Source organism: Oncorhynchus tshawytscha, linkage group LG13 (assembly GCF_018296145.1).
Source record: "Oncorhynchus tshawytscha isolate Ot180627B linkage group LG13, Otsh_v2.0, whole genome shotgun sequence".
NCBI lineage: Eukaryota > Metazoa > Chordata > Actinopteri > Salmoniformes > Salmonidae > Oncorhynchus > Oncorhynchus tshawytscha.
This window is the reverse complement of record NC_056441.1, coordinates 56,362,189-56,388,028: the sequence shown is the minus strand read 5'-3', so window position 1 is coordinate 56,388,028 and position 25,840 is coordinate 56,362,189. Positions and strand designations below refer to the sequence as shown.

The 25,840-nt window shown below is 42.4% G+C and overlaps 1 protein-coding gene across 2 annotated transcripts; it reads left to right on the top strand.

Moving 5' to 3' along the window:
* The first annotated feature begins 99 nt into the window (after nt 1–99).
* On the top strand, nt 100–25,840 carry LOC112265196 (myelin protein zero-like protein 2). 2 transcript variants are annotated; one of them, XM_024442290.2, is made up of 5 exons: nt 100–545; nt 22,889–23,058; nt 23,384–23,594; nt 23,961–24,129; nt 25,441–25,840. In XM_024442290.2, the coding sequence occupies exons 1-5, from the start codon at nt 494–496 to the stop codon at nt 25,595–25,597; spliced, it is 759 nt and encodes a 252-aa protein (XP_024298058.1). In that variant the 5' UTR covers nt 100–493; the 3' UTR covers nt 25,598–25,840. The 2 variants fall into 2 exon arrangements, with proteins under 2 accessions (XP_024298058.1, XP_024298060.1); XM_024442292.2 differs by lacking the exon at nt 25,441–25,840 and having other exon boundaries at nt 101–545; nt 23,961–24,895.

The window sequence follows — 25,840 nt, the reverse complement described above, 5'->3', positions numbered from 1 at the left end:
TGAAGCCTTAAAAAAGTTTTACGCTGATGTGTTTTAATTTCACTGTTTACATTTATGTTGGGGGCACCATCTTAGTCTGGATATAAATTTGCCACTGACAAAAAAAATGTTTAAGTAATGGAATGGCAGTAAAATCTGAAAAGTTTGGTGGCTCAACAGGTTGGAAAATAATATAAAAATTGTTGTCTTCGTCAAACTTCAGCAAGTGAAAATTAGATAAGAATAGAGTGAAAGTTTGTTACTCCGCTCGAAAAAGGTGGGAGACCGTCAAAATGACGAGGGCAGGATCGAGTTGAGACGTGTCCCACATCGTCTGAGACCGCCAGTCAGTGCGGATAGGATTGGGGTTTACAGACAGTCTAAACTCCAGTTCCAGAAGAGTTCAGCGAGTTTATAGCATCGAAGTGTCCAGTCCATTTTGATTTTATTCAGTGGGTTGGTGGGGACACCACAAGGATCAAGTCAATTTGGTCGACTCCGGACACCTTTTCCAATGAGCGTAAACCATTTTTATCTCGTCCTCTTGTCCGGACTGGCAGCCTCAGGTGAGTGTGCGAAGTTGTTTTGATTTATGCTCTACTAATTTTGAATTAATCCAAACAATGGAAACTAGTCCAAGAGAATAGTAATTGTGGGTATTATTAATCTCTGGTTATAGTAGTTTAGATCATATGGTTAGGTTATTTCGTGTCCGTAATGTTTCTCCTCCATCCTTCACTCGACACATCATTACGATGCTATCGTGAGATATTGGAGTAGCTGTTCTATGCATTAGAGCACTGAAGTGGCGAAAACATTATGAATACCGGAAGTCTCCAACCTGACCCGAGTGTCCGATGTGCGTCAAAGGGAAGTGGGAATTTGGCTCCATGCGTTGCTACCGTATAGGGTTGGTCGCCTGAGCGTTCCTACGTGATTATAAAATGCAACTTGCTTATAGCCCCTTAATGACTTTACATTATTTGTCGGTATTGAGGAAAAGACGCATTGTTTTGAAGCTTCATGCAACATAATTACTTTCCTTCTTTTGATCATGTGTATCCGTGCTTGCGTGCAAGCCAAGGGTTCTCGAGATGTTGACCGCCGGATAGGAAGGTCCACCTGTTTCCCGTCAACAAGCCAAAGGATGTCGCTAGTGTATCATATGAGCTACTATCTTGGCACATACAAAGACCCTCAGTGGATATGTTATAAACAGATGACACTGAAAATAGTTCACATTTTTGGCTATTAAGTTAACATGTATACAACGGAGCCTGCTGGACTAATTGAAGTTAATTGACACGTTTTTAGTTTCATTGATATTCCTCTGGAGAACAGTAGGCCTATTTAACCTTGACTTAATCTCTAGTAGTGTCCAACTGTATGCTATAAATGGATTATATGCATAGGTGCAAGCAAAGCACAAACTGCTTAGGTTTACATTGACAGCATGTGCCGAGCAATAATTCCTTCATATTGACAGAGTGCCTGACTAATTGTACAAATAAAGATTGACAATATTTTGTATTTGTATATATTATGGATCCCCATTAGCTGCGGCCAAGGCAGCAGCTACTCTTCATGGGGCCCAGAAAAAAATTAAGACATTAATATACATTATAATAGAAATTTTAAACATTAAAACACATTTTACAACAGATATCACAATACATTGTGTGCTCTCCGGCCACCACTCTACTACTACACACAGTCCAGGTGTACGTGTGTGTGTATAGTGTGTATGTTATATGTATTTGTTGTTGGGTGTTTGTACCTGTGTGTGTGACTTTTCACAGTCCTCGCTGTTCCATAAGTTGTATTTTTTATCTGTTTAAAAAAATCTGATTCTACTGCTTGCGTGAGTTACTTGATGTGGAATATAGTTCCATTTAGTCATGGCTCTATGTAGTACTGTGCACCTCCCATAGTCTGTTCTGGACTTCTGGACTGTGAAGAGATCTCTGGTGGTATTTTTTCATGTATTTTTTTTATTTCACCTTTATTTAACCAGGTAGGCCAGTTGAGAACAAGTTCTCATTTACAGCTGCGAACTGGGCAGTATAAAGCAAAGCAGTGCGACAAAAACAACGACACAGAGTTACACATGGGATTAACAAACATACAGTCAATAACACAATAGAGAAATGTGTATACAGTGTGTGCAAATGAAGTAAGAAGGTAAGGCAATAAATAGGCCAATAGCGGCAAAGTACTTGAAATTTAGGAATTTACACTGGAGTGATATATGTGCAGATGAGGATGTGCAAGTAGAAATACTGGTGTGCAAAAGAGCAGAAAAACAAAAACAAATATGAGGATGAGGTAGGTAGTTGGTTGGATGGGCTATTTACAGATAGGCTGTGTACAGCTGCAGCGATCGGTAAGCTGCTCTGACAGCTGACGCTTAACGTTAGTGATGGAGATATAAGTCTCCAACTTCAGTGATTTTTGCAATTCGTTCCAGTCATTGGTAGCAGATAACTGAAACGAAAGACGTCCAAAGGAGGTGTTGGATTTGGGGATGACCAGTGAACTATACCTGCTGGAGCGTGGTGCTATGGGTGGGTGTTGCTATGGTGATCAGTGAGCTGAGATAAGGCTATACCTAGCAAAGACTTATAGATGACACTATAAGTCGCTAGTGGGTTTGGCGACGAATATGTAGCGAGGACCAGCCAACAAGAGCATACAGGTCGCAGTGGTGGGTAGTACAGTCGTGGCCAAAGGTTTTGAGAATTACACAAATATTAATTTTCACAAAGTTTGCTGCTTCAGTGTCTTTAGATATTTTTGTCAGATACTATGGAATACTGAAGTATAATTACAAGCATTTCATAAGTGTCAAAGGCTTTCGTTGACAATTACATGAAGAGTCAATTTTTGCAGTGTCGACCCTTCTTTTTCAAGACCTCTGCAATCCACCCTGGCATGCCATCGATTAACTTCTGGGCCACATCCTGACTGATGGCAGCCCATTCTTGCATAGTCAATGCTTGGAGTTTGTCAGAATTTGTGGGGTTTTGTTTGTCCACCCGCCTCTTGAGGATTGACCACAAGTTCTCAATGGGATTAAGGTCTGGGGAGTTTCCTGGCCATGGACCCAAAGTATCAATGTTTTGTTCCCAGAGCCACTTAGTTATCACTTTTGCCTTATGGCAAGGTGCTCCATCATGCTGGAAAAGGCATTGTTCGTCACCAAACTGTAGTTGGTACCATTCTTTATTCATGGCTGTGTTCTTAGGCAAAATTGTGAGTGAGCCCACTCCCTTGGCTGAGAAGCAACCCCACACATGAATGGTCTCGGTTGAGAGAGATCGGTTGATGCATGGGTGTTCGAGCTGTGTGCTAGCAGTTTAAACAGACAGCTCAGTGCATTCAACATGTCAATACTTCTTACAAAAACAAGTAGTGATGAGGTCAATCTATCCTCTACTTTGAGCCATTAGAGATTGACATGCATATTATTAATGTTAGCTGTATGTGTCCATTTAAGGGCCAGCCTGTTCTGGGCCAGTTGTCATTTTCCCAAGTCCCTCTTTGCAGCACTTGACCATGTGACTCGGCGGTAGTCCAGCTGCGACAAAACTAGAGCCTGACGGACCTGCCTTGTTGATATTGTTGTTGAGCAATTTACTGACAACAAACTGTTGACACTTTTGAGCATCACTCACGCAACTGTATAAACTCTCACTCTTTCAAATGTTCACATTTTTCAAATATATTGCATTTAGGCTAAGAATCAATCTCATGCGTGTCCTCTACACTATAGGAGCCTAGGCTGTAGCAGCACTAAACTGTCGAGGCAAAATCTTATTTTAGACCAATAAAGAGGAGCTCGCAGGCAACACTGTTCTGGAGTGCTGCAGATATAATAGGATTTTGTCCCAACTAGACACCACACCTGACCAACTGAGCTAATTGATCAGTTCAGTGATTGTCTAAATTCAACACACCTGGTCTTCCAGGTCGGTTAAATCAAAAACATCAAGTGCCTGCGGCCCTCCAGGACCAGGGTTTCCTACCCCTTCTCTACGCTCTTTTGGACTACTCTGGGCCAGAGAGAAACGTTGTTTCGATATTGTAAATATCCCTGTTTGCCCTCTTTAGCCAAAACATGAACTGGAAGCCGTCCCAATACTCTCTTAACCATTATGTGATATTCTGCCATTGGTGATAAATGTTCTTTCTTACCATGACTGAGTTTCCTTTCATAAGTAAATACCTACACTTCCTTTCTATCCTTTCCTATCAACCAGCCTTGTGTGCCTGTGACCATGAGAGCTCACAGGCACACAACCATGCATGTGTCAGCTTGTTTTCATATTCAGGTTTACCATCTTGACACACAGACACGTGAGTTCAAATCAATAGTGAATTGCCTGTGCTGGTTATCTAACCTCCAGATATTTGGGTGGCAGTTTGGCATAGTTGATAACATCTAATTAGCCATAATAGAGAAAGGTCGCTTCTGTTCCACTACTGACCGCCTCTGGTATTAGTACATGGTCAATATCACTAAGGAAATCTGTGTGTTTTTGACATGCTAAACAGTCAACACACCTTTTATGCAGAAAGTGAATGGGCAGCCCAGGGGCATAGTTGATAGACCAAGTGACTATCTCAAGTTGCACCCTATAAGCTAGCCTCATAAAGTCAATGGATGGACCTGCTTTCCCGGGCTTTCAATGCAAAGCCACTCTTAAAACTCCTGATTATTTTCATGAGAACGGTTTTGGCCCTAAGCTGAAACAATGGTTTGATTTCATATGTACTTCCCTGTGCATGACAAAGTTGTTGTGGGGCCTGTTCTATTGTTCTCCAAACAATTTGTCAATAATGTAAACGAAAGAACTTCCAGTTAACTCTAGTGGGTTTCCTCTGGAAAAAGAAATCAGTTCCAGTAACTTCAGACTGTTCATCTGACGTCGTTAGAGCCAGCAGGAAATGATTCAAGAATCAGCTACATAGAAACAGCTAAATAGCCAAGTGACGAACGTTGATGAAAGCCTTTACATGTCAGAGCATGAGAGAATTGTCGCTGTGAGAGACTGCATGTATGTCAAATGTTTTATGGAGTCCCTGTGACAAACTTACATATTCAAATGAATTGATCCATTCTATTATCTGCTCCAAAGTCATCCTCCACCTCTAAGGCGCTATGGAACTAAACAAAATGTCTACCTGTAATTTAAATATGGTGCGTGGAAAAGTCTTCTTCCGCGCATTAGAGCGTTATTGGTGTGGGCGGTAGTGATTTTGTTGGGTTGGACCTAGGCCCACTTAAAATAATGAATCCAAATCAACAATCTGTGGAGAACGTCTTGAGTCAGCGTTGAGGGAGAGGAGGTTTGATGGATTAAATGTTTATCCTTTCTTTATCGTAAACAGACTTCTCCTAGCCAATAGTACAAGATTAATTCTAGTCTGTCAGTTCACCCCTAAATTCGTAAATAAAGGTAGAGAGGGGGAAGTTGAGAGAGAGAGAGAGAGAGAGAGAAGGGGGTGGAAAAGAGTGGGACTCCCTCTAGGGCTGTTGTGGTGACCGTATTACCGCCACACCGGCAGTCAGGAATCATGACCGCAATGAAATTCCATTTGACCATTGAGTCACAGTAATGCTAACTACCATCAGGTCCTAATGGCCCGGTACTCAGGACTCTATTGTCCCTCTAACCACTCTGACATCAATGCAAATGCAATGGAAAATCACATCACACACTTATCATCAAAACAGTAGGACCATTCTACTTTTAAAACTCACCTCACTGTGATGATCAATTTGAAGAAAGAAGATCAACAGCAGGTTGAGACAGTGCAAAACATGGTGGTTGTGGATGTTGTTTCAAAGCCTAACAAAGAAACGGACATCGCTTTTTAAGGTGGTGATTAATTCAAAACCCCCATATGCATATTAGAGCTTATTCTTATGTAAACCCGGGGAAAAAATCTGAATTAAAATGATGGTTATGTCGTTATACAAACATAGCCTACCACATGTTACGCATGTCAGTAAAACATAAAACTGATTTAAGATGTCGTTGGTACATAATTGGTCTAGCCTTTGAGTGTGGACTGTATTATTATGCAGACTGGATGGACTGGTTACCTTATGCTACAGTATGCTCCAAAATGTCTATCCATGAGTCTGGGAGAGAACGTATAGCCCTGGGTGATGTTGATGGTTCATTGATTGTGCAGGGCGGTTTACAGTTAGCCTACAATTAGAGTGAGTTGTATTTTGTTTGATTTTGAATAGCCTAGTAATAGGGCATTTAAAAAAATATTTTCATAATTCATTGAGTGACATATTACCTTGAGCTATATAGAATATCTCACCACCATGCATTTCCATCTCCTCTTCATTCTCCTTTATTCCTACCTTCGAGCACGCAGGCGGGCTGTCAACAGTTTAGTGAAATATGTTTTCCTGCGAAAACATGTTACTATCGATGTTCCCAAACAGATTTGACTTGCTTTCCAAATTAAGCACTGGGTTGTTGCAGGAACAAGGTTGGAGAGTCCATGGCATACAGAGTTTGGGCGGAATATCACCTGTCGGGCAGCGAGAGCATGCTTCTCAAACAGTGTTTGATGAATGGAGTGAAATAAGTCTTCTTGTATTTATTTCTCAGTTACTCATCTTGCACACGATCCTCTATAAAACCCAGGTATCCTACAAAACGGACTGGAGGGAAAGCGTGAGGCCTCCATTCGCTATTTGAGTGCATACAGATGACATGTGTTTTTGCTAAATCAAAAGACAAGATCCAATTGAGAATAGTCTGAAAATATGATCTCTTGATGAGAGAACAGCTGTGCAGCCTGGAGAAAGGAACAGAGCGCATACTTCTTTTTGCTACTTTCTCAAATCATCAATAGTCTATAGTGGCATCATGCATCCCCTATATGTTTTGATTTCTAGGACATTCTAATGTTTGTATCATTCACAACTAACGTAGCCAAATAACTCTAAATCTACCACTTAGGACCTGTTTCAAATGATCACTTTTACGCTCAACATAGACACTTCATCTGCGTACTCGCTTTGTAATGGTAAAAATATCCTTTCTATTTTATTCAGCTAAGTTCATTTATTTTGTTCGTACTATAAAGTCATGTAAAAATGATGGCACGGACTTCTAAGCATATCTTGTCTGCTAAATGAACAAGCCTACAGAGCCCATGGCATGGAGCATAGCCATATAACTAACACACAGTAGGCCAACATATTCTGTTCTTCTGAAATACATGTTCTTCATATCATCATGTTGTTGTTGTTTTTTAAACCTGCATAAAATAAAGAATGGATTTATTGGGATGGTGTCTATTAAATTGATGGCTGGCAAAATGGCATGACCACCACAGCCCTATGTGGGAGGGATTGAGGGAGAGAGACAGAGCGACAGAGAGAGAGAGAGAGTGATAGTGATAGTATGTAGCCTACTGTGCAAGGGGGAGCTATCACACCATATATTTTGCACGGCACCACTGGAACACTCAACACCCCTGGCCCTGCCCCTCTCTCTGTAGCCCTGGCCTGAGAATACAGGTTGATACCTGAACTCGGCTCTACTCTCCCAATATGAAAGAGCTCTTGTAAATGTAACCTGGGCTTGTGAAATCTCTGACCACAAAGGAGAGAAGAGAGTCTCTAGTCTTTTTAGGCTTTGTGTTGTTGTGTGTAGGAGACCCGGCCCACGTGTATCTTCCTCCAAACCTGTAAGAGAGTCAGGTTTCCTCCCGACGGACTAGGAGTCTGGTCATGAAGTGGGAAGAAAAAGCAACTCAGACACGACCTTGGAAATAATGTAAAGAACACAATTTCCTGAGTCCGAGGGGAGAGCCGTGCCGATTGGTTGATTTGCCTTACATTGTTCTTCCAGATCCAATGTAAATCCCACCGTTTATGAAAGAGGCAACCATTTCTTGTACATTACGTAAAAACAACTCGTTAGATTTGCACAAGTGCAAGTCCTCAACTGGCAGCTTCATTCAATAGTACCCGCAAAACACCAGTCTCAATGTCAACAGTGAAGAGGCGACTCCGGGATGCTGGCCTTCTAGGCAGAGTTCCTCTGTCTAGTGTCTGTGTTCTTTTGCCCATCTTAATCTTTTCTTTTTATTGGCCAGTCTGAGATATGGCTTTTTCTTTGCAACTCTGCCTAGAAGGCCAGCATCCCGGAGTCGCCTATTCACTGTTGACGTTGAGACTGGTGTTTTGCGGGTACGATTTAATGAAGCTGCCAGTTGAGGACTTGTAAGGCGTCTGTTTCTCAAACTAGACACTAATGTACTTGTCCTCTTGCTCAGTTGTGCACCGAGGACTAAACATCAGCGCCACAGGTAACTTCCACAAAGCTGTGAATGATCTGAGAGACAAGGCAGGGAGGGCCTATGCCATCAAAAGGAACATAAAATTCAACATACCAATTAGGATCTGTCTAAAAAATACTTTAATCAGTTATAGAACCCATTGCCCTTTATGGTTGTGAGGTCTGGGATTCCGATCACCAACCAAGGATTCAAGAAATGTGACAAACACCAAATTGAGACTCTGCATGCAGAATTCTGCAAAAATATCCTCCGTGTACAACAAAAAACACCTAATAATGCATGCAGAGCAGAATTAGGCCGATACCCGCTAGTTATCAAAATCCAGAAAAGAGTTGTTAAATTCTACAACCACCTAAAAGGAAGCGTTTCCCAAACCTTCCATAACAAAGCCATCACCAATAGACATATGAGCCTGGAGAAGAGTCCCCTAAGCAAGCTGGTCCTGGGGCTCTGTTAACAAACACAAACAGACCCCACAGAGCCACAGGACAGCTACACATTAGACCCAACCAAATCATGAGAAAACAAAAAGATAATTACTTGACACATTGGAAATAATTAACAAAAAACTGAGCAAACTAGAATGCTATTTGGCAGAATTCCTGACCACTGTGACTGACCCTAACTTAAGGAAAGGAGAAAGTCCACCGTAGGCAGACCTGGCTCTCGAGAAGACAGGCTATGTGCATACTGCCCACAAAATGAGGTGGAAACTGAGCTGTGCTTCCTAACCTCCAGCCAAATGTATGACCATATGAGAGACACATATTTCTCTCAGATTACATAGATTCACAAAGAATTAGAAAACAAACTCCATTTTGATAAAATCCAATATCTATTGGGTGAAATACCACAGTGTGCCATCACAGCAGCAAGATGTGTGTCCTGTTGCCACAAGAAAAGGGCAACCAGTGAAGAACAAGCACCAATGTAAATACAACCCATGTTTATGTTTATTTATTTTCCCTTTTGTTCTTTAACTATTTGCACATAATGACATTTGAAATGTCTTTATTATTTTTGGAACCTTTGTGAGTGTAATGTTTACTGTTCATTTTTTTATTGTTTATTTCATTTTTGATTATTATCTATTTCATTTACTTTGGCAAAAAAAACGATGTTTCCCATGCCAGTGAACGAATCCATACGTTTCCTGGTCGGTGAAACAAGAAGGGTTTAATTACAGACCGTTTCTTGATATCAGGTTACACCCTATGATGCTCGCCATTGGTCCGTGGCCATTTAATTCGCGCCGGGGACAATAGTTGTTGACAACTGTAGCATTGTAGCTAAGTCTAACCCTAACTCGTTTCCTAACCTTAACCTCATTCTCCTAACCTGCCACACTAATTCACCTAACTTGCCATGCTAATTATCCTAACCTGCTATGGAAGCAAATCATCTGTGTCGAGAAACCATCAGAACTGACCAATGGCAGGCACCAATGGGCGTTTCCTGATATCAAGGAACGACCACATGAAGAAACGCCCTGAATTGTGGTGTGCAATTTTTTTAACGTTTTGTGGAGATTCTGACAAAAAATGGATTTGGTTTCCTAAAAGTTTTCCTGGGAGGTTTTATTAACATTTTGAGAACGCAAATTATTGTCACGCCCTGCTCTGTTTCACCTGTCTTTGTGCTTGTCTCCACCCCCCTCCAGGTGTCACCCATCTTGCCTATTATCCCCTGTGTATTTATACCTGTGTTCTCTGTTTGTCTGTTGGCAGTTAGCTTTGTTATTGTGAAACCTACCAGCGTTTGTTCCCCCTGCGCCTGTCTGTTCTTGCTCCTGTATTCTAGTCCTTTCCAGTTTTGACTGTTCTGCCTACCCTGAACCTGCATGCTGTTCTATACCTTGACCCACCTCTCTGGATTATTGATCCCTGCTTGCCCTGACCCTGAGACTGCCAACCGTTCTGGACCTTTGCACCCTCTCTGGATTACTGACCTCTGCCTGACTTGACCTGTAGTTTGCCTGCCCCTGTATGATAAATAAACGTTTGTTTCTTTGACACTCTGCATCAGGGTCATACCTGAAACCTGATAATTATAGGTTATTTGAAGGTAATTAAATAATATTATCAGAAAATGTTTCTATAAGACTTAGTTTGGGTTAACTGTTTTGAACTTCAAGCACAGAAAGGATAATGGAAATTAATTTGCTTAGGCGTTAATCATGCAAAAACTTATTTTTATTGTGGCATGGTATCAGTGAGATTTGACCCTATGTTCTCGATCCATGGAATTAGTCCACTGTGCCACCAAGATGGAGCTACCATACCATGGTTTTTAAATTCATACAAAGCTGTTCATTTGAGTAATTTCAAACAGACTGGATTTCAAAGGAAACAAGCACTTAAGATCAGGTGTGTCTAATTGTTCCGAGAAAGTTAACAAAACTTTCCAGGTAAACCACAAAACATGAGCAATGTTTAAAAACATACACATTCTGTTCTCAGCGTCAACAAAACTTTATCCTCTATCTTAAGTATATTCAGGTGTGTTGGCCACACCCACTAATTGGCCACACCTGATCTTAATGAGTCCACAACTTTGTATAAAAAATAGTCAAAAAAAATATACAATTTTTTTTTTTGTCATTTAGCAGACGCTCTTATCCAGATCAAATAGGGTTATGTGCCCTGCTCAAGGGCACACCAACAGGTTTTTCACTTAGTCGACCTTTGGCCCAACACTCTTAACCACTAGGCTACTTGCCACACTTCATGGCATGCTAGCTCTATCCTGGTGGCGCAGTGGATTGTTTCATGAATACAGAACAGGTTTGAAACTCACGGATGCTGTGCCACCATAAAATAATAAATATGTTTGCATGATTAATGCTTAAGGAAATTAATTTCCTTTTGTCCTATCTGTGCTTGGCGTTAAGCAGTTAACACAAACTAAGCTAGCAGTGTGTTCTCTGAACAGTATTTAATTACCTTCAACTAACCTATAATTTATTAAAACCTCCTAGGAAACCTTTCAGGGAACCATAGTAAAATGTTGTCAGAACCTATAAAAATGTTCCCTGAACAGGTGGAATTTTCCCTTCTGTTCTCAGAACGTGGAAAAAACATTCAGTTTTACCAGCCAGGAAACTTATGGCTTCATTCCCAGAACCAATGAGAAACCAAAACCTTACGTTCCCACAACTTCCAAGGAACCGAATGTGCTAGATGTGCAGCTTATAACATCAACAATTGCTTTCATTTGAGTAATGTGCCTTTTGTAATTGTAACTGTCACTAATTCCTCATTAAATAGCATATAATAACGTATATGATATACTATTAAAGTAATTGGTACACACTTTACAAGCTTTTTTTAAATCTCTATTAAAACCCAAGTTAGATTCAGAAATCCTGAGAAGTAATTGTTCATCAGTAACACTGGAATCAAAAAGCTACTGCATTAGCAGAAGGCGTCATCTCCGAATTAAATCAGGGCCAATTATTTAATGCCAGAGAAATAAGTGCCATTTATGCTTCTAATAAATGAAAGGAAAATGATTAAACATTTGTACACAAATTCAAATGATGTGCGGCTCATAGTGTGATGTTTAAGACGATTACCTAACATACTTGAGCTTGGATGAACCTACTGTAAATAAGTACCATGTGGGAGCCAATTTAGTCCACCTCCCCTCGCATCCCCCCCCTCCAGTTTCCTGCTAGAGGATAAATGTATTGGGGTGATGCCTGGCTCACAACAAAGCCAGTGTGGAGTCTGCTGTGGACAGACAGACTGATTGGCCCAGGTCTGAGCCTCTTCCTCATCCTCCTTCTGCCAGCCACAGTCATTAACTGGGACTGATAGAGGCCTAGCTAGCCAGCTCAGATCTCCTAAATACAGGCATTTTTCTCATCCCTGAGAATTTTGCCCTGTTTCTCAAGGCAGGCCCAATTTATTATTATTTTTCTTTAAATTTAATCTTTATTTAACTAGGCAAGTCAGTTAAGAACAAATTCTTATTTTCAATGGCAGCCTAGGAACAGTGGGTTAACTGCCTTGCTCAGGGGCAGAACAACATATTTTTTACCTTGTCAGCTCAGCGATTCAATCTTGCAAGCTTTCGGTTAGAAGTCCAACGCTCTAACCACTAGGCTACCTGCTGCCCCAATCAGTCTGCCTCTACCAACCCCCCGCCCCCACCCCCAAGACAAAACAGCCAACTAACCCCCCCCAATGATTTTGGGCAATTTAAAACACATTAGGGCCAGGGGGAACTCCTCTGGTGGGGGTGAAGAGAGAGGGCCCTCTCTGTCTAATGTACAGTGGGGCTGGTTACTAGTAATGTGGCCTACAGGAAGCCCTCTGCGCTGCTGATAAGGATGAGATAGGTTCCTGGGGAGCCCAGCCCAGCAGCTGTTTTCCCAGCTACATGAGTGAACGCATTAGATAAACAAGCATCCAGTCTATATGGACCCATAGGCTTATATCCATTTCAAATGCCCTCTCAGTGCGGGAGGGATGCATGCATTTTGAGGCGAGATCAGAGCGATTAGTATTATGACTGTATTTGGTTGCCAGCCATATACAGTAGTTATCCAGTTAAAGTGAAGATCACATGTAGCTGGTTCAAGTGCATGTGTTTGCCCCTAAAGGACCTTATAGACCCTGGGTCATATTCATTAGCACAAACAGAAGAAAACAAATTGAAGTGGGAAGGTGACTGACCTGTACCTGTTCAATTTTGTTTTCTGTTGCAAAACGTTTTGCTACAGTGTGCCCTAATGAATACAACCATGTACTTCCGATCATATCTTCCCAGAGGTTTAAAGGACTAGGTCATGTTCTGCTTGGTCATTAGGTTGGACAACACCCCTGTTGCCTACCCTGTTAAAAAGAGGTATTGCTCTTTCTAAAAAAAAAAGAAAGAAAATCCATCCATTTCAATGACAGAACACTACTTCCAATTACACCGAACAAAAATATAAAGTGTTGGTCAAGCAAAGTGTTGGTCCCATGTTTTGTGAGCTGAAATAAAAGATCCCAGAAATGTTCCATCCAGCATGTTCCATGCTACTGTGAGTCGCTCTGGACGGGAGACGGTTAGATGACTGAATGTAATGTAATGTTGAGTGGCTTCACTGCAGGTAGGTGAAGCCACCTGAGAGGTTTGGCATATCAAGAAGCTGATTAAACAGCATGATCGTTACACAGCTGCACCTTGTGCTGGGTAGAATAAAAGGCCAGTCTAAAATGTGCAGTTTTGTCGCACAACACAATGCCACGAATGTCTCAAGTTTTTAGGGAGCTTGCAATTCGCATGCTGACTGCAGGAATGTCCACCAGAGCTGTTGCCTAATAATTTAATAATAATTTCTCTACCATAAGTCGCCTCCAACGTCATTTAAGAGAGTTTGGCAGTACATCCAACCGGCCTCAGAACCGCAGACCATGTGTATGGCATTGTGTGGGCGAGTGGTTTGCTGATGTCAGCGTAGTGAACAGGTGCCACATGGTGGTGATGGGGTTATGGAATGGGCAGGCATACTGTTAACTATGGACAACAAACACAATTGCATTTTATCGATGACAATTTGAATGCAGAAAACTACCGTTATGAGATCCTGAGGCCCATTGTGAGGTCTTTTTTTAAGGTATCTGTGACCAACAGATGCATATCTGTATTCCCAGTCATGTGACATCCATAGATTAGGGCCTAATTAGTTTATTTAAATTCACTGATTTCCTCATATGAACTGTAACTCAGTAAAATCTTTTAAATTGTTGCATGTTGCATTTATATTTTTGTTCAGTATAAATGGGTAAACATACACTCTTAGAAAAAAAGGTGCAATCTAGAACCTAAAAGGGTTCTTTGGCTGTCCCCATTGGAGAACCCTTCGAAGAACCTTTTTTGGTTCCAGGTAGAACCCTTTTGAGTCCAGGTAGAACCCTTTCGGGGTCCATGTAGAACACTTTCCACAGGGGGTTCTACATGGCTCCTAAAGGGTTCTACCTGGAACACACACTCACTCAGAACACAAAGCAAACAGGGCAATCTTAACTCGGACGACACCTGGACAGAATAAGCAGGGCTTATGTTTTAATTGGGGACAAGGTCGTTTAGTACAGTTTTGTTAAATCGCTTTGGTGCTATTTTCACAAGTATGTGGGGAATTTTCAAAACTCTTAGTACAAAACTCCAAACTGGTAACACCTGTAACGCAGCAAGTCTTATATTCAAAACCTTTTATTGTGCATTCATTTTGTTTGGAGACATCTTCCACCACACAACCGTTGATCCAAAATATATATTTACCGATATAATTACAACATAGGTGTCCTGTAATACAATTCAACTAATTAAATGAATGGAAAAAACATCGCGTTTGGCAGGTACTAGTTTGCAGCAAGCCTGTCTGGAGCATTTGACCATTGGTTCTCATCTACATCGTAGTAAATGTCCAGGGCCGTATTACTAAACAAGCCTGACATAGGTCTGGATTCGATGTCCTTGCATGCCTCATCCATGGCCTGATGGAGGATGGCACGCTCATGTCTTATTTGGCTCAGTTAGTAAGAGCATGGCACTAGCAAGAACAGAGTTGTGGGTTCGATTCACACTGGGGTCACATACAAAAGTGTGTACTGTTGTCACTTTGGATAAAAGCGAAAATGGCATATACATGTAGTATTGAATTAGAGTACTGCGTTTTCCAATGCAATTTTAGTAAAGCAGTGTGACCCCCCCATCAAAAAGACCCCAGCAACTTCATTTTGGATATATATTTACTGTAATGGGTAAACCTTTTGTTACATACAGTTATGGCTGTGCACATCATCCTAAGACCGCTTCATGGACTACGATTGAACATATTCTTCTTTTAGGATGTGAACAGCTATGGTCAGATTTCATTAAAGAGTTATTTTAACAATGCTGGTTATGCATCTAGCTAACATTCATCCAAGGACACCTTGACTTGCATTACACACCCTCCCTGCAGAAACACTTGTCATGAAATCATGTAACATTTATAGTGCATTTGGAAAGTATTCAGACCTCTTTACTTTTTCCACACTTTGTTACATTTCAACTGTATTCTAATGTGGATTAAACTGTTTGTTTTTTTCATCATCAATCTACACACAATACCACATAATGACAAAAGCAAAAGCAGGTTTTTAGAAATGTTTGTAAATGTATTAAAACAAAAACATTTAAATATCACAAACATAAGTATTCAGAGCCTTTACTCTGTACTTTGTTGAAGCACCTTTGGCAGTAATTACAGCCTTGAGTCTTCTTGTGTATGACGCTACAAGCTTGGCACACCTGTATTTGGGGAGTTTCTCCCATTGTTCTCTGTCAATTTGAATGGGGAGCGTTGCTGCACAGCTATTTTCAGGTCTTTCCAGAGATGTTCGATCGGGTTCAAGTCCGGGCTCTGGCTGGGCCACTCAAGGACATTCAGAGACCCAAAGCCACTCCTGTGTTGTCTTGGCTGTGTGCTTAGGGTGGATGTCCTGTTGAAAGGTGAACTTTCGCTGTACCTGCTCCATTCATTTTTCCCTCGATCCTGACTAGTCTCCCAGTCCCTGCCACTGAAAAACATCCCCACAGCATGATGCTGCCAGCAGCATGCTTCACCGTAGGGATGATGCCAGGTTTCCTCCAGATGTGATGCTTGGCATTCAGGCCAATCTTGGTTTCATCAGACCAGAGAATATTGTTTCTTTTGATCTGAGATCCTTTAGGTGCCTTTTTGCAAACTCCAAGTGGACTGTCATGTGCCTTTTATTGAGGAGTGGCTTCCGTTGGCCACTACCATAAAGTCCTGATTAGTGGAGTGCTGCAGAGATAGTTGTCCTTCTGGAGGTTTTCACCATCTCCACAGAGGAACTGGAGCTCTGTCAGAGTGACCATTGGGTTCTTGGTCACGTCCCTGACCAAGGCCCTTCTCCCCCAGGCGGCCAGCTCTATGAAAAGTATTGGTGGTTCCAAATGTCTTCCATTTAAGAATGATGGAGGACACTGTGTTCTTGGGGACCTTCAAAGCTGCAGAAAAGTTTTGGTACCCTTCCCCAGATCTGTGCCTCGACACAATCCTGTGTGTGCCTTTCCAAATCATGTCCAATCAATTGCATTTACCACAGGTGGATTCCAATCAAGTTGTAGAAACAGCTCAAGGATGGTCAATGGAAACAGGATGCACCTGAGCTCAATTTTGAGTCTCATAGCAAAGAGTCTGAATACTCATGTAAATAATAAGGTATTTGTGTTTTTTATTTGTAATACATTTGCAAAAATGTCTAAAACCCTGTTTTCACTTTGTCATTGTGGGGTATTGTGTGTAGATTGATGAGGAACATTTTTTATTGAATCCAATTTAGAATAAGGCTGTAACGTAACAAAATGTGGAAAAAGGGAAGGGGTTTGAGTACTTTCCGAATGCACTGTAAGTAAGAGAAAATGATTCCTTTAAACGTGCCCTGCTACAAGCAGGAAACAAGAAATGTGACATATGTTTGGTAGTTCACACATTCGTCATTCAGGGTTACTATCTTGTAATCTTTTTGGCTAACCACATGGGAACATTCTAGTCTTTAAGGACAAGTAATCAAAAGGTCAACCACTAATCTTTAAGGCAGAACAGGTTTAAGCAAAGTATAGTGTCATTGTTTCAGGAAGGCGTTTCCATGGCGATAGGAGGGACAGGAGGCAGACTAAAGGCAAGGGCAGGGCATTCACCTGAACTGCCCTACAAAGGCAAAGAGCAGTCTTATTCACCTTATTTAGGCTGCTGTAACAAAGGGGTTTAATCATTATTTACTCAAGAAATGTCAGGTTTTAATTTTTTATTAGTTTCAAATACATTTCTACAAACAAAATTCCACTTTGACATTATGGGATATTGTGTGTAGATCACACCTTTACTGTAGTCAAATGACCTAGTGGCATCATGGGTGGAATGTTACTAATATTTTTCATAATTTCATAATTAATAAACATATATTTTTTTTAAACACTGAAAATGTGGTGTTTCTATGTCAAACAGTTTTGTTATAATTCAGTCCTCTGTGATGTATATAAAGTGTAATATTGTGATGCAAACTCAAAATTGAATACATTTCAACTCAATACCTGACATGGTGCAGGTGTCTTGTTTTTTTAAGCCCATAACCATGTGTGTGCGGTGTATACCTTTGTTTCAAAGTAGTTTTGTTTAAGACTACCAAGAAACACTCTGTGGGGACCCTGGTTTAACCCATTCTCCCTCAACGTCAGTAAGACAAAGGAGCTGATAGTGGACTACGGGAAACGGAGGGTCGAGCATGCCCTCATTCACATCGATTGGGCTGTAGTGGAGCGGGTCAAGACCTTCAAGTTCCTCTGTGTCCACATGACTAAGGATCTGTCATGGTCCAAACAGACCAACACAGTCGTGAAGAAGGCACTACGATGCTTCTTCCCCCTCAGGAGGCTGAAAAGATTTGGCACGGGCCCTCAGTTCATCAAAAAGTTCTACAGCTGCACCATCGAGAGCATTTTGACTGGCTGCATTACCACTTGATATAGCAACTGCTTGGCATCTGACCGCAAGACGCTACTGAGGGTCCAGTACATCACACAAAATTGTCAAAGACTCCATCCACCCAATCCACAGACTGTTCTCTCTTGTACCTCACAGCAAGCTGTACCAAAGCACCAAGTCTGGAACCAACAGCTTCTACCCCAAGCCTTATATTTAAAACTGCTAAATAGCTAATCAAATGGCTACCTGCATTGACCCTTTTTTGCACTAACTCTCTTGCACTGACTCTATGCACACACTCACTGACACCCCAACACACACACTTTATTTTACCTTTATTTAACTAGGCAAGTCAGTTAAGAACAAATTCTTATTTTCAATGACAGCCTAGGAACAGTGGGTTAACTGCCTGTTCAGGGGCAGAACAACAGCTCAGGGATATGAACTTGCAACCTTTCAGTTACTAGTCCAATGCTCTAACCACTAGGCTACCCTGCCGCCCCAGTAGGCTACCCTGCCACCCGCTCACACATACCATGCACACACATGAATACTGACGCCACACCCATACACACACACACACACACACACACACACATTTTCACACTGCTACTGTCTATTATCTATCCTGTTAACTAGTCACTTTAGCCCTGGCTATATGAATAGTAAATTGCTACCTCAATTACTTCCTACCCCTGCACATCGACGCGTTGCGCTACTCCCTGTATAGAGACCTATTATTTTAGACTCCCTAAAATGTTTAGAGCCATGTGACTCGTTATTTTTATTCATTGTTCACTGTGTATTTATTTATTCCTTGTGTTACCATTTCTATTTTTTACTCACTGTTCTATCTGGTCTTTAACTCTGCATTGTTGGAAAAGGCCCCGAAAGTAAGCATTTAACTGTAACCCGTTGTCTACCACGCATGTGACAAATACAATTTGATTTGATTTGATTAAGTAACTCTAAATGTATTTTAACAAATGAGAAGACAATCATGTCAAAAGTAATGTGAATTTTGCATTGTGAAAAGTAATTGCTTCATATGAACACATATTGTAATGTGAACTGTATTTCTAAATCAAATCAAATCAAATTTTATTTGTCACATACACATGGTTAGCAGATGTTAATGTGAGTGTAGCGAAATGCTTGTGCTTCTAGTTCCGACAATGCAGTAATAACGAACAAGTAATCTAACTAACAATTCCAAAAAACTACTGTCTTATACACAGTGTAAGGGGATAAAGAATATGTACATAAGGATATATGAATGAGTGATGGTACAGAGCAGCATAGGCAGGATACAGTAGATGATATCGAGTACAGTATATACATATGAGATGAGTATGTAAACCAGTGGCATAGTTAAAGTGGCTAGTGATACATGTATTACATAAGGATGCAGTCGATGATATAGAGTACAGTATCTACGTATGCATATGAGATGAATAATGTAGGGTAAGTAACATTATATAAGGTAGCATTGTTTAAAGTGGCTAGTGATATATTTACATCATTTCCCATCAATTCCCATTATTAAAGTGGCTGGAGTAGAGTCAGTGACATTGACAGTGTGTTGGCAGTAGCCACTCAATGTTAGTGGTGGCTGTTTAACAGTCTGATGGCCTTGAGATAGAAGCTGTTTTTCAGTCTCTCGGTCCCAGCTTTGATGCACCTGTACTGACCTCGCCTTCTGGATGACAGCGGGGTGAACAGGCAGTGGCTCGGGTGGTTGATGTCCTTGATGATCTTTATGGCCTTCCTGTAGCATCGGGTGGTGTAGGTGTCCTGGAGGGCAGGTAGTTTGCCCCCGGTGATGCGTTGTGCAGACCTCACTACCCTCTGGAGAGCCTTACGGTTGAGGGCGGTGCAGTTGCCATACCAGGCGGTGATACAGCCCGCCAGGATGCTCTCGATTGTGCATCTGTAGAAGTTTGTGAGTGCTTTTGGTGACAAGCCAAATTTCTTCAGCCTCCTGAGGTTGAAGAGGCGCTGCTGCGCCTTCCTCACGATGCTGTCTGTGTGAGTGGACCAATTCAGTTTGTCTGTGATGTGTATGCCGAGGAACTTAAAACTTGCTACCCTCTCCACTACTGTTCCATCGATGTGGATGGGGGTGTTCCCTCTGCTGTTTCCTGAAGTCCACAATCATCTCCTTAGTTTTGTTGACGTTGAGTGTGAGGTTATTTTCCTGACACCACACTCCGAGGGCCCTCACCTCCTCCCTGTAGGCCGTCTCGTCGTTGTTGGTAATCAAGCCTACCACTGTTGTGTCGTCCGCAAACTTGATGATTGAGTTGGAGGCGTGCGTGGCCACGCAGTCGTGGGTGAACAGGGAGTACAGGAGAGGGCTCAGAACGCACCCTTGTGGGGCCCCAGTGTTGAGGATCAGCGGGGAGGAGATGTTGTTGCCTACCCTCACCACCTGGGGGCGGCCTGTCAGGAAGTCCAGTACCCAGTTGCACAGGGCGGGGGTCGAGACCCAGGGTCTCGAGCTTGATGACGAGCTTGGAGGGTACTATGGTGTTGAATGCCGAGCTGTAGTCGATGAACATCATTCTCACATAGGTATTCCTCTTGTCCAGATGGGTTAGGGCAGTGTGCAGTGTGGTTGAGATTGCATCGTCTGTGGACCTATTTGGGCGGTAAGCAAATTGGAGTGGGTCTAGGGTGTCAGGTAGGGTGGAGGTGATATGGTCCTTGACTAGTCTCTCAAAGCACTTCATGATGACGGATGTGAGTGCTACGGGGCGGTAGTCGTTTAGCTCAGTTACCTTAGCTTTCTTGGGAACAGGAACAATGGTGGCACTCTTGAAGCATGTGGGAACAGCAGACTGGTATAGGGATTGATTGAATATGTCCGTAAACACACCGGCCAGCTGGTCTGCGCATGCTCTGAGGGCGCGGCTGGGGATGCCGTCTGGGCCTGCAGCCTTGCGAGGGTTAACACGTTTAAATGTCTTACTCACTTCGGCTGCAGTGAAGGAGAGACCGCATGTTTTCGTTGCAGGCCGTGTCAGTGGCACTGTATTGTCCTCAAAGCGGGCAAAAAGTTATTTAGTCTGCCTGGGAGCAAGACATCCTGGTCCGTGACTAGGCTGGGTTTCTTCCTGTAGTCCGTGATTGACTGTAGACCCTGCCACATGCCTCTTGTGTCTGAGCCGTTGAATTGAGATTCTACTTTGTCTCTGTACTGGCGCTTAGCTTGTTTGATAGCCTTGCGGAGGGAATAGCTGCACTGTTTGTATTCAGTCATGTTACCAGACACCTTGCCCTGATTAAAAGCAGTGGTTCGCGTCTTCAGTTTCACACGAATGCTGCCATCAATCCACGGTTTCTGGTTAGGGAATGTTTTAATCGTTGCTATGGGAACGACATCTTCAACGCACGTTCTAATGAACTCGCACACCGAATCAGCGTATTCGTCAATGTTGTTGTCTGACGCAATACGAAACATCTCCCAGTCCACGTGATGGAAGCAGTCTTGGAGTGTGGAGTCAGCTTGGTCGGACCAGCGTTGGACAGACCTCAGCGTGGGAGCCTCTTGTTTTAGTTTCTGTCTGTAGGCAGGGATCAACAAAATGGAGTCGTGGTCAGCTTTTCCGAAAGGGGGCGGGGCAGGGCCTTATATGCGTCGCGGAAGTTAGAGTAACAATGATCCAGGGTCTTTCCACCCCTGGTTGCGCAATCGATATGCTGATAAAATTTAGGGAGTCTTGTTTTCAGATTAGCCTTGTTAAAATCCCCAGCTACAATGAATGCAGCCTCCGGATAAATCGTTTCCAGTTTGCAGAGCGTTAAATAAAGTTCGTTCAGAGCCATCGATGTGTCTGCTTGGGGGGGGATATATACGGCTGTGATTATAATCGAAGAGAATTCTCTTGGTAGATAATGCGGTCTACATTTGATTGTGAGGAATTCTAAATCAGGTGAACAGAAGAATTTGAGTTCCTGTATGTTTCTTTCATCACACCATGTCACGTTGGCCATGAGGCATACGCCCCCGCCCCTCTTCTTACCAGAAAGATGTTTGTTTCTGTCGGCGCGATGCGTGGAGAAACCCGCTGGCTGCACCGCTTCGGATAGCGTCTCTCCAGTTAGCCATGTTTCCGTGAAGCAAAGAACGTTACAGTCTCTGATGTCCCTCTGGAATGCTACCCTTGCTCAGATTTCATCAACCTTGTTGTCAAGAGACTGGACATTGGCAAGAAGAATGCTAGGGAGTGGTGCACGATGTGCCCGTCTCCGGAGTCTGACCAGAAGACCGCTTCGTTTCCCTCTTTTTCTGAGTCGTTTTTTTGGGTCGCTGCATGTAATCCACTCCGTTGTCCTGGTTGTAAGGCAGAACACAGGATCCGCGTCGCGAAAAACATATTCTTGGTCGTACTGATGGTGAGTTGACGCTGATCTTATATTCAGTAGTTCTTATCGGCTGTATGTAATGAAATGAAACCTAAGATGACCTGGGGTACTAGTGTAAGAAATAACACGTAAAAAAACAAAAAACTGCATAGTTTCCTAGGAACGCGAAGCGAGGCGGCCATCTCTGTCTCTAGATGATACACTGATTACGTTGGGTGGAAAAGTATGATTGATTTTGTGTGTTGCACTTAGTCAATTAAAAATGTGCTTATAGTTTTGAAGCAACTGCCTTTTTGATGATCTTTTTTTCGTACTAAGAGTTGTGAAAATGTAACACATACTTGTGAAAATGTAACACATACTTGTGAAAATGTAACACATACTTGTGAAAATGTAACACATACTTGTGAAAATGTAACACATACTTGTGAAAATGGCACCAAAGCGATTTAAAACCAATGTAATATCAGAGGTGTGTGTGTGTGTGTGTAGACCAAACTGCAGACTCCATTCTGTGGGTGTCACTCAATCCATTATCTGGAGATGGGAAAATGCAGCCAATTTTTTCATTTTCCAGCATTTTCTCTGTAATGTGTTTCTGTGGGGGTCTGTTTGTACACAAACATCGATAACATACAGTATTGATGTTGTATGTATGTTTAGCAGAGTTTCTGTTGCATAACAACTGTGCTGTGCTGTGCTGTGTTCCTGTGGCTTCAGGCTTGTTACCGGTCAGTGGGCTGAGGGTGGAAACGTCGGGGGAGGTGGAGGCAGTGAACGGTACAGATGTGTGGCTGAAATGTACCTTCCAGAGCAGCTCGCCCATCACCCCAGCAACGCTCACGGTCTCATGGAGCTTCCGACCCATCGGACCTGGCCGGGAGGAGTCAGTGAGTCACCCTTGCTAATTGTGGAACCCTCTGGGCATCCTCGAGATGTAGTTCAGAGACCGTGTGTGTTTGTGTGTGTGTGTGTGTGTGTGTGTTTATAGTCTGTATTCTGTAGTTTGTCAAGGACCTCTGAGTCAACCATCAACCTCCTTGTCAGAGTCATTTTGAAATCTGTCTGAACAGTTTAGAAAAATGACCTTGTTTCGGAAATACTATTGTTGGAGAAAGTCAATCAGAGGTGACAATTAAGTCAATTAGATGCAATTAACTACCCGCTAATGAGGTGCAATGTGATCTCATTAAGCATTGTGCCAATCTATGTCAGGTGTTCTATTACCATGAGAGGCCTTACCCTCCCCCGGACGGGCGTTTCCATAAGCGGGCGATATGGGCAGGTGACATCATGGGGCGGGACGCCACCATCGTGGTACGTAAGGTCAAGTTCACTTACAACGGGACGTTCAGCTGCCAGGTGAAGAACCCTCCGGACGTCCACGGCAACGCGGGGGAGGTGAAATTGACCGTGGTCACCACAGGTTCGTGTCTGTCTACTGTGAAGCGTACAAGGGTGCTGGGTTAAAATATACTGTAGCCGTGTCTGCTGTCCAATCTTTGGCCTCAGGCTGTGAAAACCTTCCAACAATCTTTACAAAACCAATCTGACCCATTTGTCATTTATTCCATCCAGCAGCTCCTTTCTCACAGCAACAAGAGGTACTAGCCGACATTGCTACTGTAGTGGGATACTATGTATACTGTTGATGCATTTAAAAGAATCCTAACACATCCCATAAAATCATCATCATTTACCTCCCCTGGGAACCAGCCATCTAGTCTTGTTTGAATAGATAAAGTGACAGTTACCTCTTTGTCTATTTCATTTACCCCTTTTCCCTTTAAAGCCTCCTTCTCTGAGATGATCATGCTTGCTGCAGCCATCGGGGGTGCCATTGTGCTGATGGTCATCTTCCTCGTCATCATCATGTCAATAAGACGATGTCGCGAGAAGAGACGGGTGGAAGAGGGGGCCGAGGAACTACCTCGCAGACAGAGAAAGGACCCTACCGTGTGGTAAGACAGAGAGAGAGAGAAGGAGCAAGAGAGAGTGGGATCTCTCCACCCGGTCTCCCCACTCTGGCTGGGCTGTGCGGTGCTCACCTCTGGGACTGTGCTCAGTCAAATGCTTTTTCTGCTTGGACACTCTCCTCTGAACCTAGCTTTGGAACCAAAACCTGGACCTATAATTGGGCAGAAGTTTTTTACCAAGAGCAGACTTAAATGCTAAAAGTGCCTTAGAATAATACTACTGTAGATGATCCATCTGCTGGATCCTGTATCTTACCGCCATGCACCTTTCTGGAAAGACAGTATGCCTGCATTCATATTTATCTGTATTTCCTGTACCGTGTTTCTATTGTTATTGTCTACTAACCAGTTTCAAACTCTAACAACTGCCCAATCAATTTCCAATCGCATAGCACTTAGTAAGACAATGCCCATGGTTGTATAGGTAGCAGCAGTCTCTCTCTCATCTGGTTCAATTCCTTTCAACCACAAGTCCACAACAAGATGTCTTTACATTTCCGTCTCGGTTTACTGCTGATCAATGATATTATTTTGTTTTGTTCTGAAGTGATTTTGTATTTCTAAGCAGATGTTGTTTTTTTAATCAGTAAAAATGTTCAACTACTGCAGAAATACTCAAAATAATGTCAATATTCACTGCAAGACCCAAGGCACTTGTTTAAAACAGACATTTATAAAATATTAGACTTAACATAAAGTTCATTATTTTCAAATGCATAAAAATGTCAAAGAATTGACTATTTCACTATGACTGTCACTGTATTGCAGTTTTTTAAACCTTTAGATAGTTGACACCCGATGTCTCTGTTTTAGACAGTGCATTTATGGTCACTTTCTATTTGATCTGGTGTCTATGGCATACACAATATATCAGTAGGGTTCCAAATCTATGGTCTATGGGTGAAGGGACTACTTTGCCTCTCATTCTGTTGGGTTTTCTGATCTCTGTGCATTGGGTGCTTCTTTAGGTGTACATGTAAACAATGTCATGTGTAACCACATATGCAAAAGAAATTGCCATTCGAATCTCACCAACAAAAGCCAACTCTACATGGAATGTTTTTTTTTTTTCAAACAAAATCCAGACCAATTGATTAATCCAGAGCAAACATGGTGTTCCAAGATGGCTTCGCTTGAAAAGTTGTTATTTTCCCCTCATCTAAAAGGCCAATTCCTGCTCAACCTTTCCCGTCTTTGGCCTCTGACTGCGGCTTTGTCTGCGTGTGTGTATGTTTGTGATTGTGTGTGTGTGTGTGTGTGTGTGTGTGTGTGTGTGCGTGTGTATGTGTGTCTTAGCCACCCTGCACGGGCCATCCACCTGTATGTGGACGATGACGTGCTAGAGGTTGACAGCTCGGACGGTATGATCTCGGAGGCCAGCACCAAGGACCCCAGTTCCTCTGAGGAAGACGACAAGAGCTCTGACTACGGCGGAGGTGATGACTCTGACTGAGATGGGGACAGTGAATGTTGGCTTTATTTTAGGTGTTACCTCTATGTGCTTGTGGTAAAACTTAATCCACAGTTGTTTTAAAAAAAACTATTGATCCTCCGTGGCTACATGCTCTGTGGTGTATTTTAAAAATTGAGAGTGGGCTCCTGTGATTGGATAGAATATATACAGTTTATATACACTACAGTTCAAAAGTTTGGGGTCACTTAGAAATGTCCTTGTTTTTGAAAGAAAAGCACATTT

Excerpts from the sequence above, each read along its gene's own strand:
- LOC112265196 (XM_024442290.2), top strand. The coding sequence starts at position 494 with ATGAGCGTAAACCATTTTTATCTCGTCCTCTTGTCCGGACTGGCAGCC. Across the intron at positions 546-22,888 it reads GTCCGGACTGGCAGCCTCAG|GCTTGTTACCGGTCAGTGGG; the intron begins GTGAGTGTGCGA and ends CTGTGGCTTCAG. Across the intron at positions 23,595-23,960 it reads ATTGACCGTGGTCACCACAG|CCTCCTTCTCTGAGATGATC; the intron begins GTTCGTGTCTGT and ends TTCCCTTTAAAG.